General features: G+C 50.3%; 1 protein-coding gene across 4 annotated transcripts in view; it reads right to left on the reverse strand.

Annotated features, from left to right (window-relative positions):
- The window catches only part of TTLL11 (tubulin tyrosine ligase like 11), a 244872-nt gene that overhangs the window by 55663 nt on the left and 175353 nt on the right, over positions 1 to 13856 (reverse strand). For 3 of the 4 annotated variants that reach the window (XM_072777780.1, XM_072777783.1, XM_072777782.1), the window contains one exon: positions 12422 to 12520. The exons of the other annotated variant lie outside the window; for it this stretch is intronic. In XM_072777780.1, the coding sequence (XP_072633881.1) occupies positions 12422 to 12520 (99 nt within the window). The remainder of the gene's footprint in view (positions 1 to 12421; positions 12521 to 13856) is intronic. 4 annotated transcript variants of the gene reach the window in all.

A 13856-nucleotide genomic window follows, 5' to 3' on the forward strand; every position in this document is an offset into this window, starting at 1 on the left:
AGAAAAGGTTAAACCATGGAGTGAGCAGGGGCCCTGGGGGTCCTCTCACCTCATTTTTCTTTTGAAATGCACAGAGAAGGTGAGGCAGACACTTGCTTGAGGTGAGCCAGCAAGCAAGAGGTGGTGGCGAGGACAGACCCAATTCTCCCGACTTCCTGTCCAGAGCCTTTAAAAAAAAGAAGAAAAAAAAAAAAAAAAACCCAAAACACTAAAGCCAGAGTGGCCAACATCCTGATTGTGAATGAAAAGCTTCAGACTCTTGAGGCCACTCTGGTGGTCAGAGAAGAGAAATATTTTTAGCCCAAAGGGTTGAGGAGTTCCCACTTTAACCCCACCGGGTGATTGGCTGCTGTCTTTCCATGGAAGATCAGGCCAGACTTGGGCTTTTCACCAGACCCCGGAGAAGGGTTTTTCCCTACGTGCCAGGCCTGCATCGACTGCCCCTGCCCAGGACGCCCTCCTCGGGAGCAGAGCACTGGGGCCTGCTTCGGCCGCCTCACCTTCCACCCTCCACGTTCCTCCCTCTCTCTGTAAACCCGCTTTCCCAAATGACCCACGGGAAGAACACTACCCTTCAAATCCACCTTTCCCGAGGAAGCTTTCCACAGCCTTTGGAGCCAGAATCAGCCATTCCTTTCTCAAAAACTTCCGGGACTTTGTTCCTGGTCCTCATCACTCTCCTCACAAGATGTCGAGACCTTCAATCTCTATCCTGCCCGAAGCTGACCCTGTGATGTGCACTACTTTTCCTCACAGCAGTTGTCACTATCAGGCCGAAATGGCTGTTGCTGCAACTACCTCTCCGACACCTGGTTCTTTCCCTAGACTCCAAGTCCCGGGAGGGCAGGCATTTCTCTCCCTCCTGTGTGAGCCTTTGTTCTAACACCGGGCCTGGCACATAGCAGGTGCTCGAAATTATCTTTTTTTTTTTTTTCCAAAATTGTTTTAAAAAAAGATTTTATTTATTTATTCATAAGAGGCACACAGAGGGAGGCAGAGACATAGGCAGAGGGAGAAACAGGCTCCCCATGGGGGGCCCGATACAGGACTTGATCTCAGGACCCCGGGATTGCCACCCGAGTCAAAGGCAGACGCTCAACCACTGAGCCACCCAGGCGTCCCGGTACTCAAGGTTATCTGACGGTGGTACGATTGGGCTGTGTTTCATTGACTTGTCACCACAACAGTCTAATGATTATTTCCTCGAGTTTACATCCGAGGATACTGACGCTTTGACAGGTTAAGTCAGCAGCCAAGATGACAAGGCTGGGCCTGGAGCCTGGTGGCAGCCCCACACGGCCGCACCCCTCCACTTCCGGTTGCCAGACCCCGCGCATCCTCCTTTCTCTTTGTCCCTCCCTGTGATGGGAAGATCCTGTCTATCTTGGAGAAGAACCAAGATTTCCTGGGGGCAGTGGCAAAGCACTGTCTAGGCGACAATTGCAATCAGCGGTTGTATTAGCCTCTGTTTTACCACCTCCAAAAATTAGCAGAAAAGGCCAACTCAGGCTTTCACTGTCTAGTTGTGCTAATGAAGGGATCCTTTTAATTACACACTCAGGGCTTCTCTGCAACACAAAGCGCTTTTAGTGTTTAAACACAGTTCGGCACCAAAGTATAGGCCTGTGTGAACAGAGATGATAAGTGGGGGAAACCATGTGGGGAAAGTTATCCTTTGCTTCGACTGTAATTCTTTTTGGCACTCAATTTCTTCCAAATGTGGTTCACTTTCTGTGGTAATCCTAATTCTCTTTTGTATACTAGATGCCTGGTGAACCCTAACCCTGGGATTCAGTAGGCATAGCTCAGGCCAAATATCCTTCCTCCTCAGGTTCTGGATGAAATCTGCCCACTCTGTGAACTTCGCATGTCCCTGATTTGTCCTTGAGGGTCCTTCCCACCCAGGGGTGCCATATGGCTGGCTGTCAACCTGCAGTGAGGGTGTTGAACACAAGACTATCTTCACTCAGTGTCCCAGGGGCCAAGGCATTTGGATCTTGCTTTCTGAGGCGGTTTTCTTGTGCATCAATCTGTATGGGATTTTCACTAATGTGAGTGAGGCCTTATGGGGTCGATCCCACAAATCTTTCTCAGGCAAGGATGCCCTGACTTTGCATGTGTTCCTGACCAGGGGGTGAGGGGCTGACTCTTGCTGAGCTCTTCCTATGTGCCAGGAACTCTCCCGTACATCAGTTACTGTGGTTCAGCCACACAAGACCTAAGATTTACGTATTAACGTATATACTAGAACCTGAATGCCTGGGTTGGAATGCTGGCTTACTAGCTTGGTGACTTTGGAAAAGTCTCTTAACCTGCTCGTGCCTTGCTATCTTTGTCTGGGTGATGGGGATAATAATAATTCCACCCAGGTCACAGAATTGTGAAAGTGAAATGGGCTAATATAGATACGTCGAGCATTTGGAACCATACCTGGCATGCAGCAAGCACCCAGTAAGTGTTAGATTTTGCTTATCCAATAGAGCTAAGCTCAGGTTAAATGAAATCCTCAAGGTCACATGCCTCCCAAATGGTATCATCTGGTAATCTGGCTCTGACTCTCAAGACCTTACTCTTTCTGGGCTTCCACCAAGCTTCAGCAGTGCCAGTGGGGTTCTCTGCTGCCGTTCTGCTAGGACACTGCAGTCGGAACCCTGGCCCAGTGGCCCAGTGGGCCAGAGCCTAGAGCGGGTCACTTGGTGTGCTTGACGCTCTCCTGACCTCCACGTGAGCACGCTTTGTTTGCCTTTCTTCCTCCACTGCTTCGCACATTCTGCTCCTCCTGGGGTTACCATGGCCCTCCTAATTGCCACTGACCTTTCTGGTGTCTTTCTCCATGAGATGCCCTCAGGCCCAGCAGTTTCTGCAGGCTCAGCCCCCCACCCCTACCCCGCGTCCCTGGTTGCCTGTGTCCTGCTCCCCAGCACCGAGAGCCAGGCCGCAATCCTACACATCCTGCAAATGCCAACACTTCAAATGCCAACCCGCCCACAAGCCTCCCCTCACCCCATGACCAGAAACATTCTTCTGGATTTTCCACAGCACCTCATTTATACCTCTCTTGTGGAATCTATCATTTTTTAAACTTATGTTATGGCCACGTAAGTCTGTGGCTTCTGTCCTCCATAGACTGCGAGTTTGCTGAAAATAGAATCCATTTTTATTCCCCTCATAGTACTCCACATTTAATAGGTAATGCAAAAAAAAAAAAAAAAAAAAGTATGCTGACAGATGACTGTGTAAGAAAAGTATTCTTTAAGACAAAGAGAAGAATTTGGTATAATTTGGTCCATGGGCAAGAAAATGGGCAGGGTGACCTCTAGGTGTCATTTTCAGCTTCAGGCTCTAGAAAGCCATATTTTTTATGGTAATAGGGCAACGATAATAATTTATGGCAATAAGAATAAGGCATCCTAGCTTCACTCCCTCCTAACTGTATGGCCTTGGGGAAGTTGGGGTCTCACTCAGCCTCTGTTCATCTTCTGCAAAACGGCGCTGGACAACAGAATTCCCCTCCCAGAGGTTTGGAGGGATTTGATGAGGAGACAGAACACCAGAGGCTAGCATCCTGGCTGGAGGGTGAGTAAGTGTGAACAAAATGTCAAAAATCAGTGACTTCTGGTCAGCTGAAGCCCACCCAGGAAGATTTAACTGCCTCCCCCAGCTCCCAGCAGTCCTTTCCTCCCAGAACTTTAGTCCCAACAAAATTAGATTTTGTTTTAAAGGTGGCTAATACATTAAGCATATGCATATTAGCAACCAGGTCCGGAGAGAAAGCCTAACTTTTTTCTCTATGCCATTTGAATTCCCCTAACACTGAGTTGTCAAAATCCATTAAAGTATTAATTTCTCTTGTCACTGCACAATTCCCTAAGCAGACATCCAGACAGTGTACAGTGGTGTCTCTCACAAAAGTACTAAATGTTTAGTTATCATGATACATTTTTTAGATGATGCCTCCCAGATGGCCCTAGGGAGACTCTGTAAATTCAAGTACAAGGTTGGGGCAGGGTGGTTGTGGAGACTGCACATCCAGCAGGCCTAGGATGGAGCTTACCAGGACTGCCACTTACTAGCTGAGTAGCCCTGGGAAAGGTACGCAACTTCTCTTTCTGTCTCTTCATTTGCAAAATGGTGACAATGATACTAAATGCGTGGGGGTTTAGTGAGAACGACACAGAATTCCAAATGCAGAGAACCTTGTAGAACGCCCAACGTATCTCTGGTCCCCAATACAAGAGAGCTGAACAGTCCCAGAGATTTGGAAACACGCCAATGGGGGTGTAGAGGCTGTCACACCCAGCTCAGCACCCCTCCCCGAGGGACAGTCATACGGAGCGGTGAGTTTTTTGTGATGCAACGTCCTAAACCGTGGCACACTGACACTTTTGTCTTTCACCATAGCCTCTCCAAATGCCCATTCAAATAAATCAATATCCTCACTTGACCAACTCACCTGGCAGAAGTAAAAGGTTTCCGTGTCAACAGGAAAGTGGTGGGCACCCCGCGCCCCAAGAAGAAAACAAGAGAAAGCCCATCATTTAGTTTCCCCGACTAAAAGGCACCAAGTGGAGCTAAAGTCAGAGCTGGCCTCTTCCTTGGTTGTCATGGCAACGTCACCGACTACGACCTACCCCCACTCCACAGTAAGGGGGACACACAGGAGGGGGTCCAGCGATGTGGGTGGCACAGAAGTGCTGCAGGAGGTACTTTCACCTGTTTGTCTGAAACATGAAAGCTGCTGGCAGCAGCGCACCCCTCGCCCAGGCAAGGGGACATTCCAGTTGCTCTCATACAGTTCCTTTGGTGATCATGAATGGATTCAAACCCAGTTCAAACCTGATGAATGAACAATTACTGCTTCCTCAGCCACAACGCAGAGCTCGAGGTCGGGGAGAGCACCACATGCCTTTCCTGTAGGGGGTAGGGGGCCCGGGGCCCTCAGCCTCCAGGGAAATGTGGCTGATGCTGAGACCTGCTGCCTCAGGCTACGGTGGTTCCACCCCAAGCCTATGGAGCAACTTCCCATCCGTGATCTAATGCCACCTGAGCAGCAGCCTGGGAAGACAACAGCAGTGTGCCCATTTTACGGGTGAGAACATTGAGTGCTGCCACCATGAATCAGCAAGTACTGACACTTTCATTTTCTCTTTTTCTTGATTGCCCTCTGCCCCTTGAGAACCTTAACCTGTGATAGCACTTGAAGTTGCCAAACGGTGTCAATTCTTTCCCTTACTCTTAAGCTCAGAGTTGCTTTTAAAAGTCACCTTCGAAGTCCAACACCTGCCAGTCAAATCTGCCCAGGTGTCCACACTGGGACATCCACATTGAGCACGATTTGTGTCTCTGGACCCCACAAACCTGCTTCTTGCCATTTCCACCCATATTGTTATCGGGAATCCCATCCTCCCAACTGAGCCAAGCTCAAAACCCTGAAGTCAGCTTTGCCATCTCCCTTGTCCTCACCTAGGTTCCTGGGGACCTGGACACTCTCCCTTTTCTACTCAGAGGCTCTGACTCCAATATTCTGGGGAGTCCTAGCAAGTGGAAGCAGGGTGCACAGTGGTTAACCGCAGAGGCTGCAGGGTCAGGGCATCTGGGTTCTTGCTGAATTCCATACCTGTGGGCTGACACTGTCATCTGCTCCTCATGGCCATGTGAGGCTATTATTATTCTTAATACGATTCCCATTTTCCATATGAGACATTTTCCTACAAGAACACAAGTGCGGTGACATAATTTCCCCCAAGGTTATCAGGATCGACTGAACATAAGAGCCCTTACTCATAACCAACACGCAACGCTCCTTCCCCCTTAGCTGTAGGGTTTTTAAGGGCAGGCCCTTTGGCCACATTTGTATGTAATGGCTTCTGAGGGCTGAGGATCTGACTGCAGGTCTGAGCTCAGAGTCAGCCGGCCAGCCTAGGTTCCACCTCTCACCGCGACCTTTTCTCACAGTGTGAACTTGGGGGAACAACCAGAAGATGGCCAGAGGTCTGCAGCTGAATAGTGGCCCTGAGCCCCAGCACCTGGCTGTGTGACGCTACTGGGAAAGGAAACTTTACATATGTCATAGAATTAAGGCTCTGGAGATGAGATTATCTTGGGTTTAGAGTATGCCCTAGACCTAGGGGAGCAGGTGTCCTCAGGGGACAAAGGCAGGGTGAGATCTGACACAAGACAGGTAGAGAAGAGGCCATGAGAAGAGGAGACAGATTGGAGTGACACTGCCACGAGCCAACCGATGCCTGTGGCCCCCACGGCTGGAAGGAGCAGGGAGGGGTCTCCCCCAGAGCCTCTGGAGGAACCATGGCCCGGCTAACGCCGCCTGGCCTCAGACATCCTGCCTCAGAGTTGGGAAAGAATGTATGTCTGCTGCTTGAGGCCAGCGGGGAACTTGTTTCTGCAGCCCCGGGGGTCCAGTGCCAGGTGCCCGTTTCTGAAGCAGCCAACCCCACCAGTAGTAGATACTGCCTCTGAAAACAAGTAGAACCGTGGCAGGTGCACAGGAGGCCTCCAATAAGCGTCAGAATCAAAATATCCTGAGTCATTACCTTGGAAAACTTCTCCCCAGGACACACCTGGCTGACTGGGCCTGTCTGGAGCACCAAGCTTGTAAGATGTTTAACTTCAGAACCCAAGAGCCAGAAGGAAGAGCCACAGGGAAGATCTCCTCTGAGCCCATGTGTGGAAGATGAATGGGAAGCCAGCAGAGATGTCTGTGTCCTTGTGAGGCTGGTAACCAAGTGCTGGCCTGTCTCCAGCTCTGATGAGCCTGTCCTGGTGGGTCGCACAAAATATCTGTTTCGGGAATAAGGCTGTTGTTTCGGGCAAGCTCTAGAGATAATAGTACGTTTTTCCTATATAGTCTTGACATGTTCACTGAAGCTAAATTTTTCTAAATGTGGCCAATTTCTTAAGTGGCAGAAGCCCATGAAACTCTTCAAGAGCGTAGACGGCATGTAGGTACCCCAGGCCATTTTCTTGGTGGCCATGGGCCTGGAGCAACATTCACTCTGGCTTGTAGGGTGGTGGTGGGCAATAGTTGGGGGTAGTGGATAGTGAGTTCTCAGAAACGGGTCCCTCTAAAGGTTGTCTTAATTCTGCAAGGAAGTCAGGTCCCTCAGCTTCATGCATATGGATGCAACAGTGGTTGAATGATAACCTGCGATTTTTCTTTCCCACGTTAGACTACTTGGGTTGGCTACTGAGCATTTGATGAGGAAACACTATGCCGGCGCACATACCAATGATCCCCGGGACCTGAACGCAGTTTTGCTGGATTTGACTGAACTCTGGCCTAAGAAAGCATGGGTGCAGCGTTCCTTGTGAAATGAGCAGACCGTGCCTGGGCATGAGATAGACGGAGCACCAGAAGGCAGACCAACAATCAGGAAGGTGCTGGAACACTTTCCCTGTTGTCCCACAGGTGAAGGGGAAACAAGGCCCATTCATGAAGCAAACTCCCCAGGATCCTCCATGCAGGTTCTCCTTTCTCCCCTGGGTAGGAATTTGCTCTGAGGAGAGGGGCTCCCACCCCCTGAACAGGCAGATGGAAGCCAGAATGCACCTGCTCTCACAGGCCACCTCTTCCTGCCCTGCCAAGGTGTGCTCCTGGGGAGTCAGGTCCGAACAGCTTAGGGGCACGCAGAGAGCCCCAGCCCATGGTGGGAGTCTGGAGTGAGCAGTGCCCCGTTCCCATTAGCTTGTCGTAGCCTTGGACTACAGAACTGACCCCAGGTCTCTGCATTCCAGACTCTGCCCCCCTCCCAGCACTCTCCCTCTTCTCACCCTTCTGTGGCTGGAGTCTCAGATGCCACAGGGTCAAGCCCCTCTTGGCTGACCGCTAAGGCCCCCAAGGCCAAGTTTGTATGGCACAGAAGGCAGTGACTTTGGTCCAGGTTCCCAGAGCACCCTATGCCCTGCAGACTGCTTCCAGAGAGCATGATGGCACCAAGGAATCAATGCATTTAGAGAGGAAAGAGCTTCCCATCATAGAGACCAGTGGTCCTCATTCTGTTTGTAGACCAGGACTGAGCTCCGGAGACGGAGCGCAACCTGTCCAAGGTTTCCTGGCACTCAGGCTTTATGGGTTAGGAAGAATACACGTCTCCCAGCTCCCTTTGCTGTGATGATATTCTTGCCCCCTTCCTTGGCTAGTATCAATCAGCTCTGGGCAGACAGCGCCCTGTCTGACCCACTTCTGACTCTGGCAGCAGCTCGGTGCCGGGCCCGAGCAGGAGCTCAGTAGCTGTTATTTAGCCTTGGCGGAGTAGATCTCCTTTGTAAAACAAAGCAGACCCTGGGATCCTTTTACTGATGCCAACAGAAAGGTGTAATTTCAGGATCCTATCAACACCTCAACTCCCGGAAGGAAGGGGCTGTATCTGCCTAAGTGACGTGGAGGTGGAGAAGGCTGTTAAATTTCCTTGTCACATCACTGGGCTAATTCTTCCTGCTGTAACTACGATCTTGTGTCCGCACAGGAATGGCTGCTGTTTATCGGGGGCTGTGGTGTCCAGGCCCTGCCCTGGGGACTGTGAACAAGGGTCCTAGTTAGTCTTGCCCTCGTCCCTGCCAGGTAGAAAGTATTAGGCCCTCTTTATAACGAAAACCGAGGCTCAGGAAGGTAAGTGGCTTGCCCAAGGTCACACAGCTCACGAGGGCTGGCGCGTAGATGCCAACTAGGTCCGTGCTGTTTTACCAAAGTCAGGGCACTGTGACGCAAGAAGAGCCATGCTATACATAGAGTATGGGTTGTGATCTCACCGAGGCAAGCCTGTGAGCTCCTCTAATTCTTAGAGCAACCCCGTGAAGCGTCATCTCCACCTTACGAGGAAGGAAAAAGGTCCAGAGACACCAGGTCACTTACCAAGTGATCTCAGATAGTCTAGAACCCAGGGAAGGGCGAGAGGCAGAGACAGTTCAGAATTAGAGGCAGGGCTATTACAGGAATCCCGGAGCTAGGCCGGATTTGCTAGCCATATGACTTTGGGTAAATTACCTAAAACAAATTCTTAAAAAGTTTCATAAAATACAAATCAAGCAAAATTTACCATTTTTAAGGGTACAGCTCCGTGCTATTAAGTACATCCATGGTTGTGCAGCCACCACCCCCATCCACATCTCTGGCCTGTTACACGCTAGCTCCCCATGCCCCACCTCCCCACGGCCCCTGGCAATCAGCGTTCTACTTCCTGCCCTAGGAATCTGACCGCTCTAGGAGCCTCCTGTCAGTGGAACCATACAGTAGTTGTCCTTTTGCATCCAGCTCCTTTCCCCTAGCACATCCCCTAGCACAACGTCCTCAGAGTTCATCTATGTTGTAGCAGGTGTCAGCACCTCCTTCCTTTAAAAGGGTGAATAATGTTCTGTCTCATGCAAGCGCCACATCCCGTCTATCCCTTCTTCTGGGCACAGATGGTCACTTGGGTTGCTGCCACCTGTTGGCTATTGTGAACAGTGCGACTACGAACCCCACAGCAGGAGGGCAAAAATACTTTCAAACTCATCAATTTCTGCCCCAAACCTGAGCTTCCAGCTTTGTTCCCCGACTCAGAGAAGAAATTTAATGCCCATGTAGTACCTGAGCCACGAACCGAAGAGGAAGCTAACTCCCAAACCCCACGAATTTCTCTCCATCCTCAGATTCCAAGCCACCCCCACCTGTCACTTCACTGGTGGGTCACCTGAATTTCAACAGCCTCATCACCAGTCTCCTTGCTTCCAACTTCCCCTTCCAACGCATCATCCATGTCACAGCAGATGGCAGATCTGACCATGTCACCTCGTGGCCGGAAACCTGTCCCTGGCTTGCTGCCTCCCTCCTTTCACATCCTCTTCTCCAGCGGGCCTCCCCTGGCTGCTCTGCCTACAGCTCTGACACCCACGCCGCCAGCTTCCGAGTGCCTGCCTGGCCCATTCTTCCCCACAGCCCTACTGCTGTTTGTCAGAGTGTAGATTTTACTCGTTTACTTTGTTGATGTCCATCTCCCACCCCTCACCCCCCACCTCCAGGAAAGAGTGTCAGTGTCACAAAGGTAGACATTTGTGTGATGGTTCTGTTCACTACTGCCAGCTCAGTTCTGGCACACAGCAGGCTCTCGGCCGAATGCTGGCCGAGTGTGTGATGCATGAATGACTGACTCCCCTCTGCCTGCAGGGTCCCTGGCCTGGCCAAGTACCTTTACGTGCTGGCTGTGTCCCCTGCAGCCTCTGCTCTCCCTCATCCCCATGTAAACCCAGCCAGGCCACAAGGCTCGCCAGGTTCTCCCCCTGTCACGTAACCCTGGGCCTTTGCACATGCTGTTGCTTCTGTCTGGGATGTCATTGCTCTCACCTCGCCCCACCTTCTGTTGTTGTGGATGAGTTCTTCACTATGCTTCATGACACCCTACTTTTACCTCTTTTTCTTTTTCTTTCTTTTTTTTTTTTTACCTCTTTTTTTAAGATTTTTTCGCACCTGTACCATAATGTCCATTCACTTTGTAGCTGTTTCTAAACTGCCAGCTCCATGAGGGCAGGAAAATTTCATTCACTCTCCGATTCCTGGGGCCATGCACTGAGCATGCTCTTGAGGCACAAAAAAATGCGAGGGGAGAAAAAGTGAGCCAGCCTCCGGCGTCTCAGCTGCCTCCCCTGTGGGGTGGTGGCAGAGCTCCTGTAGGGTGCCCAACAGTAGATGTCGGTGTGGTTCACACAGCATCTGCCACTGTACCGGGCATGGGTCACCCTCACCCACCACTGACGCAAGGGGGGCTCACATGCACTGTGAAGGACCTGCTGTTTCCACTGTTCTAGAAGCCACCAGCTGCCATCCTGCTATCATCTGTCACCTATGGGGGCCACACTGATTAAGCGTCAGCCCCCAGAGAGGGTTCCTGTCCTCTCCTGTTCTAGCCATCACACTTTGGCAGCTTGCCTGCTGAGCAGAGAAAACCTCTGAGTCCAGTTTCTTCTCAGAACCAACTGTGTTTATCCCCAGCAAGTCACGGACTTGAGAATGTCCAGGGATTTCAGGGACCAGTGGTGTTGATCTCTCATTTTATACTTTGGACACGGGTTTCAAGAGGCCAACTGACCTGCTCACAGTACAGTCACACAGCTAGTTAGGGACCTCACTTTCTCTTTCCTTATGGCAGAAATTTAATTCTATCTGGTTCAAACTATGGGACCCTATGGAATTTGGTAGGTTAGTCTAAAAGTCTCCCTTGGGCCAACTTCTGACCAATATCGTCACTATGCTATAAGAGAGGAAAGGGGACACGTTTCACTTCCATGACCTGCCAACTAGCAGCATCAAGATGGGTTCAGATGTTGGGAAACTCTTTATTCAGGAACCTTGTCTGCTATTCAAACAGAAGAGATAGATGGGACTCTTGGTGCTCACTCTACCCCCCTAGACAATTGACCCACTGTCAGTAAAGCTGTGGTGGTGTCCCACCCTGGCCACTGCCACTGTCCTTGGACAAACCCCTCCACGGAGTGTACCTCTGCCTGTGTGAAAGTGTGCTCCCATAGGCATTCTGCTGGGGCTGCTCTGTGGGGGAAGCAGAGGGAACACTGGAGAGTCTGAAGCTCGGGCATTGACCGAAGGATTAGGGAGGCAAGGGAGGGGTGGCCTGGTTGGAAGTGAACCCAGAACTCCCTGTTGTTGAGAGGGAGTCATCAGCTGCCACCAACAGACTAATTCACAACCTCTGGTCCCAGAGGAAATCATTAAGCTTAATTATTATTATTAGGCATAATGACTAATTAGTAAAAATAGTTACAATTTACTGAGTGCCAACTTATGCCTGGTACTTCATGCATATTATTTCTTTTTGCCTATTTTACCCTTCTTTATTTTCTGTTTTCCTAATTATAAAGTCAATATATATTCATGGAAAAAATATTTAAAGATACCAAAGAGCAGAAAAAGGAGAGAACATTCACCCTTTTTTTCACCACCCACCTAACAGCCACTGCTAATAGACGGGAGTTTTTTTTCCAGGATTTCTTCTGTCTGTCCTTCTGTTTCTCTATCCTTTTCCATGTGTGTGTATGCATGGGGTCGGTGAGATTTAACCCAGTTATGATCACATCTTCCAAAAAATTACTTCTAACTCCCACAGTGATCCTCTGAATTGGGTACTATTGACTCCACTTTACCGATCAGGCACCTGAAGCTCAGAGAAGGTGAGTAATTTGACCAAAGTCCCACAGTCGACAAAGGGCTGGACTGGGACTCACAGCAAGTCTTTCTGTGGTGGAAACCTGTCTTTTCCCTACTCCATTACATTGTTTCCCACACATGAGGGGAGAATTGGGGATAGTTTTAATTCCCTCTCTGCTTCTGCCCCCTCCCCCCCACCCCCAGACAGATGTAGCTACTGGTATAGGAGATGCAGATTCTTCCAGCTATGTCGACTCAACTGGCCAGTACCTGACTATGGAAATCTCTGAAAGCTGAAGTTTTGATGAAGACATTCTGTCTGACACTGGAAGGAATCTGTGTTTTCTGTCCATATAGATATCTGGAAAGCTGAAATCAGAAAGCACAATGAAGTACTGTTTGCGAGCTGTTTTGCACGAGACAAATACAAGTAACTTCTACAGAGCGGCTTCAAATGGCTCGGGAGTCCTCCACCGGGGCCTGCAAAGCTGGAAAGGGCCCAGACACCACAAGCACCCCCATGGGGAGGGAGCAGCGAGGACTCCAACGATTTGAACCAAGCTGTAGGCAGCAGACCTCTTTAGGTTGGCACCGAGTGTGATAAGCAAGTGACATAAACATGTGGCACTTCCTGTGTGCCAAGCACTGGGCAGAGGGGATGTCAAATGAGTAAGACAGGACCCTGCCTGTGAGAGCTTACATCTGGTGCGGGGACACACCTATGAAAAAAGAGCTCCATTAGGATGCCATGAGGGCCAGGACATGGCTACAGAAACCCTTTCTGTTCATAAAACCACCAGCTCAGATCCCTACAATATCTAATATGGGAGGGTTCATGGCCAAGAAGAAAGACTGTGGAACGAAGGACAGGAACAAACTGATTAAAGCCCTTTCCCAACGTCCTATGTTCACCGACATAAGACAATAAAGGCAGAGGACTAAGTGATATATCTTATCTTCTCTATCTTAAATTTAGGAACGATAAGTTGTCACACTTTGCTCCCTCGATATTTTTAACATCCTTCTCCCTCCCAGTTTGAACAAGACATCTGGAATATGTTTTGCTTTGCTGCAGATAACATTCACCTTGAGCTTTCATTCTGCGTGTGTGTGGTTGTGTGTGTGCACGTGCGTGTATCTCGCCATCTGAAGGTTCAGTCATCTCTCATCTAATAACCAGGAGTTGTTGAATCTACCCTCTGGATCGAGCCAGAGCCACAGGATGCTGTGAATGCCAAGGGCTTGGAATGTCCCCACCTTCCAATAGGGGCTCTGATCCCGAGGTATTTCCTCCAGCCCCTCTTCCTCCTCCTTGCTAAAGCTGGGGGCCTTGGACCGCCTCCTGGTTCCCAGGAGGAGCCAGCCAGTCAGCCCCCCTCACCCAGGGACCCAGGAACCAGCACCTGCAGGGGGGGGGGGAGGGGGTCAGTTCTGATGCCCCAGGCACTGGCCCTCAGCTCCCCAGCTCACTCACCCTGTCCCCCCCCCTTCCTTCTTCACTGCCTAACTCCTAGACCCTCTTTTTCTAATTATTCCCACCAGGAGTGAGTCACACTTTTCAGATGAAGCAACAGAAATGTCGTGGCTGCACAGCAAGGAACGTGGAAGGAAATCTGCAGATGCCTGAACATCAGCAAGAGGGCCTGGAGGACCAGCAGGGATGACCGTGGGGACTGTGGGAGTTGGAAGCCTCTTCTCTGCACTT

Source organism: Canis lupus, chromosome 16, assembly GCF_048164855.1.
Source record: "Canis lupus baileyi chromosome 16, mCanLup2.hap1, whole genome shotgun sequence".
Lineage (NCBI taxonomy): Eukaryota > Metazoa > Chordata > Mammalia > Carnivora > Canidae > Canis > Canis lupus.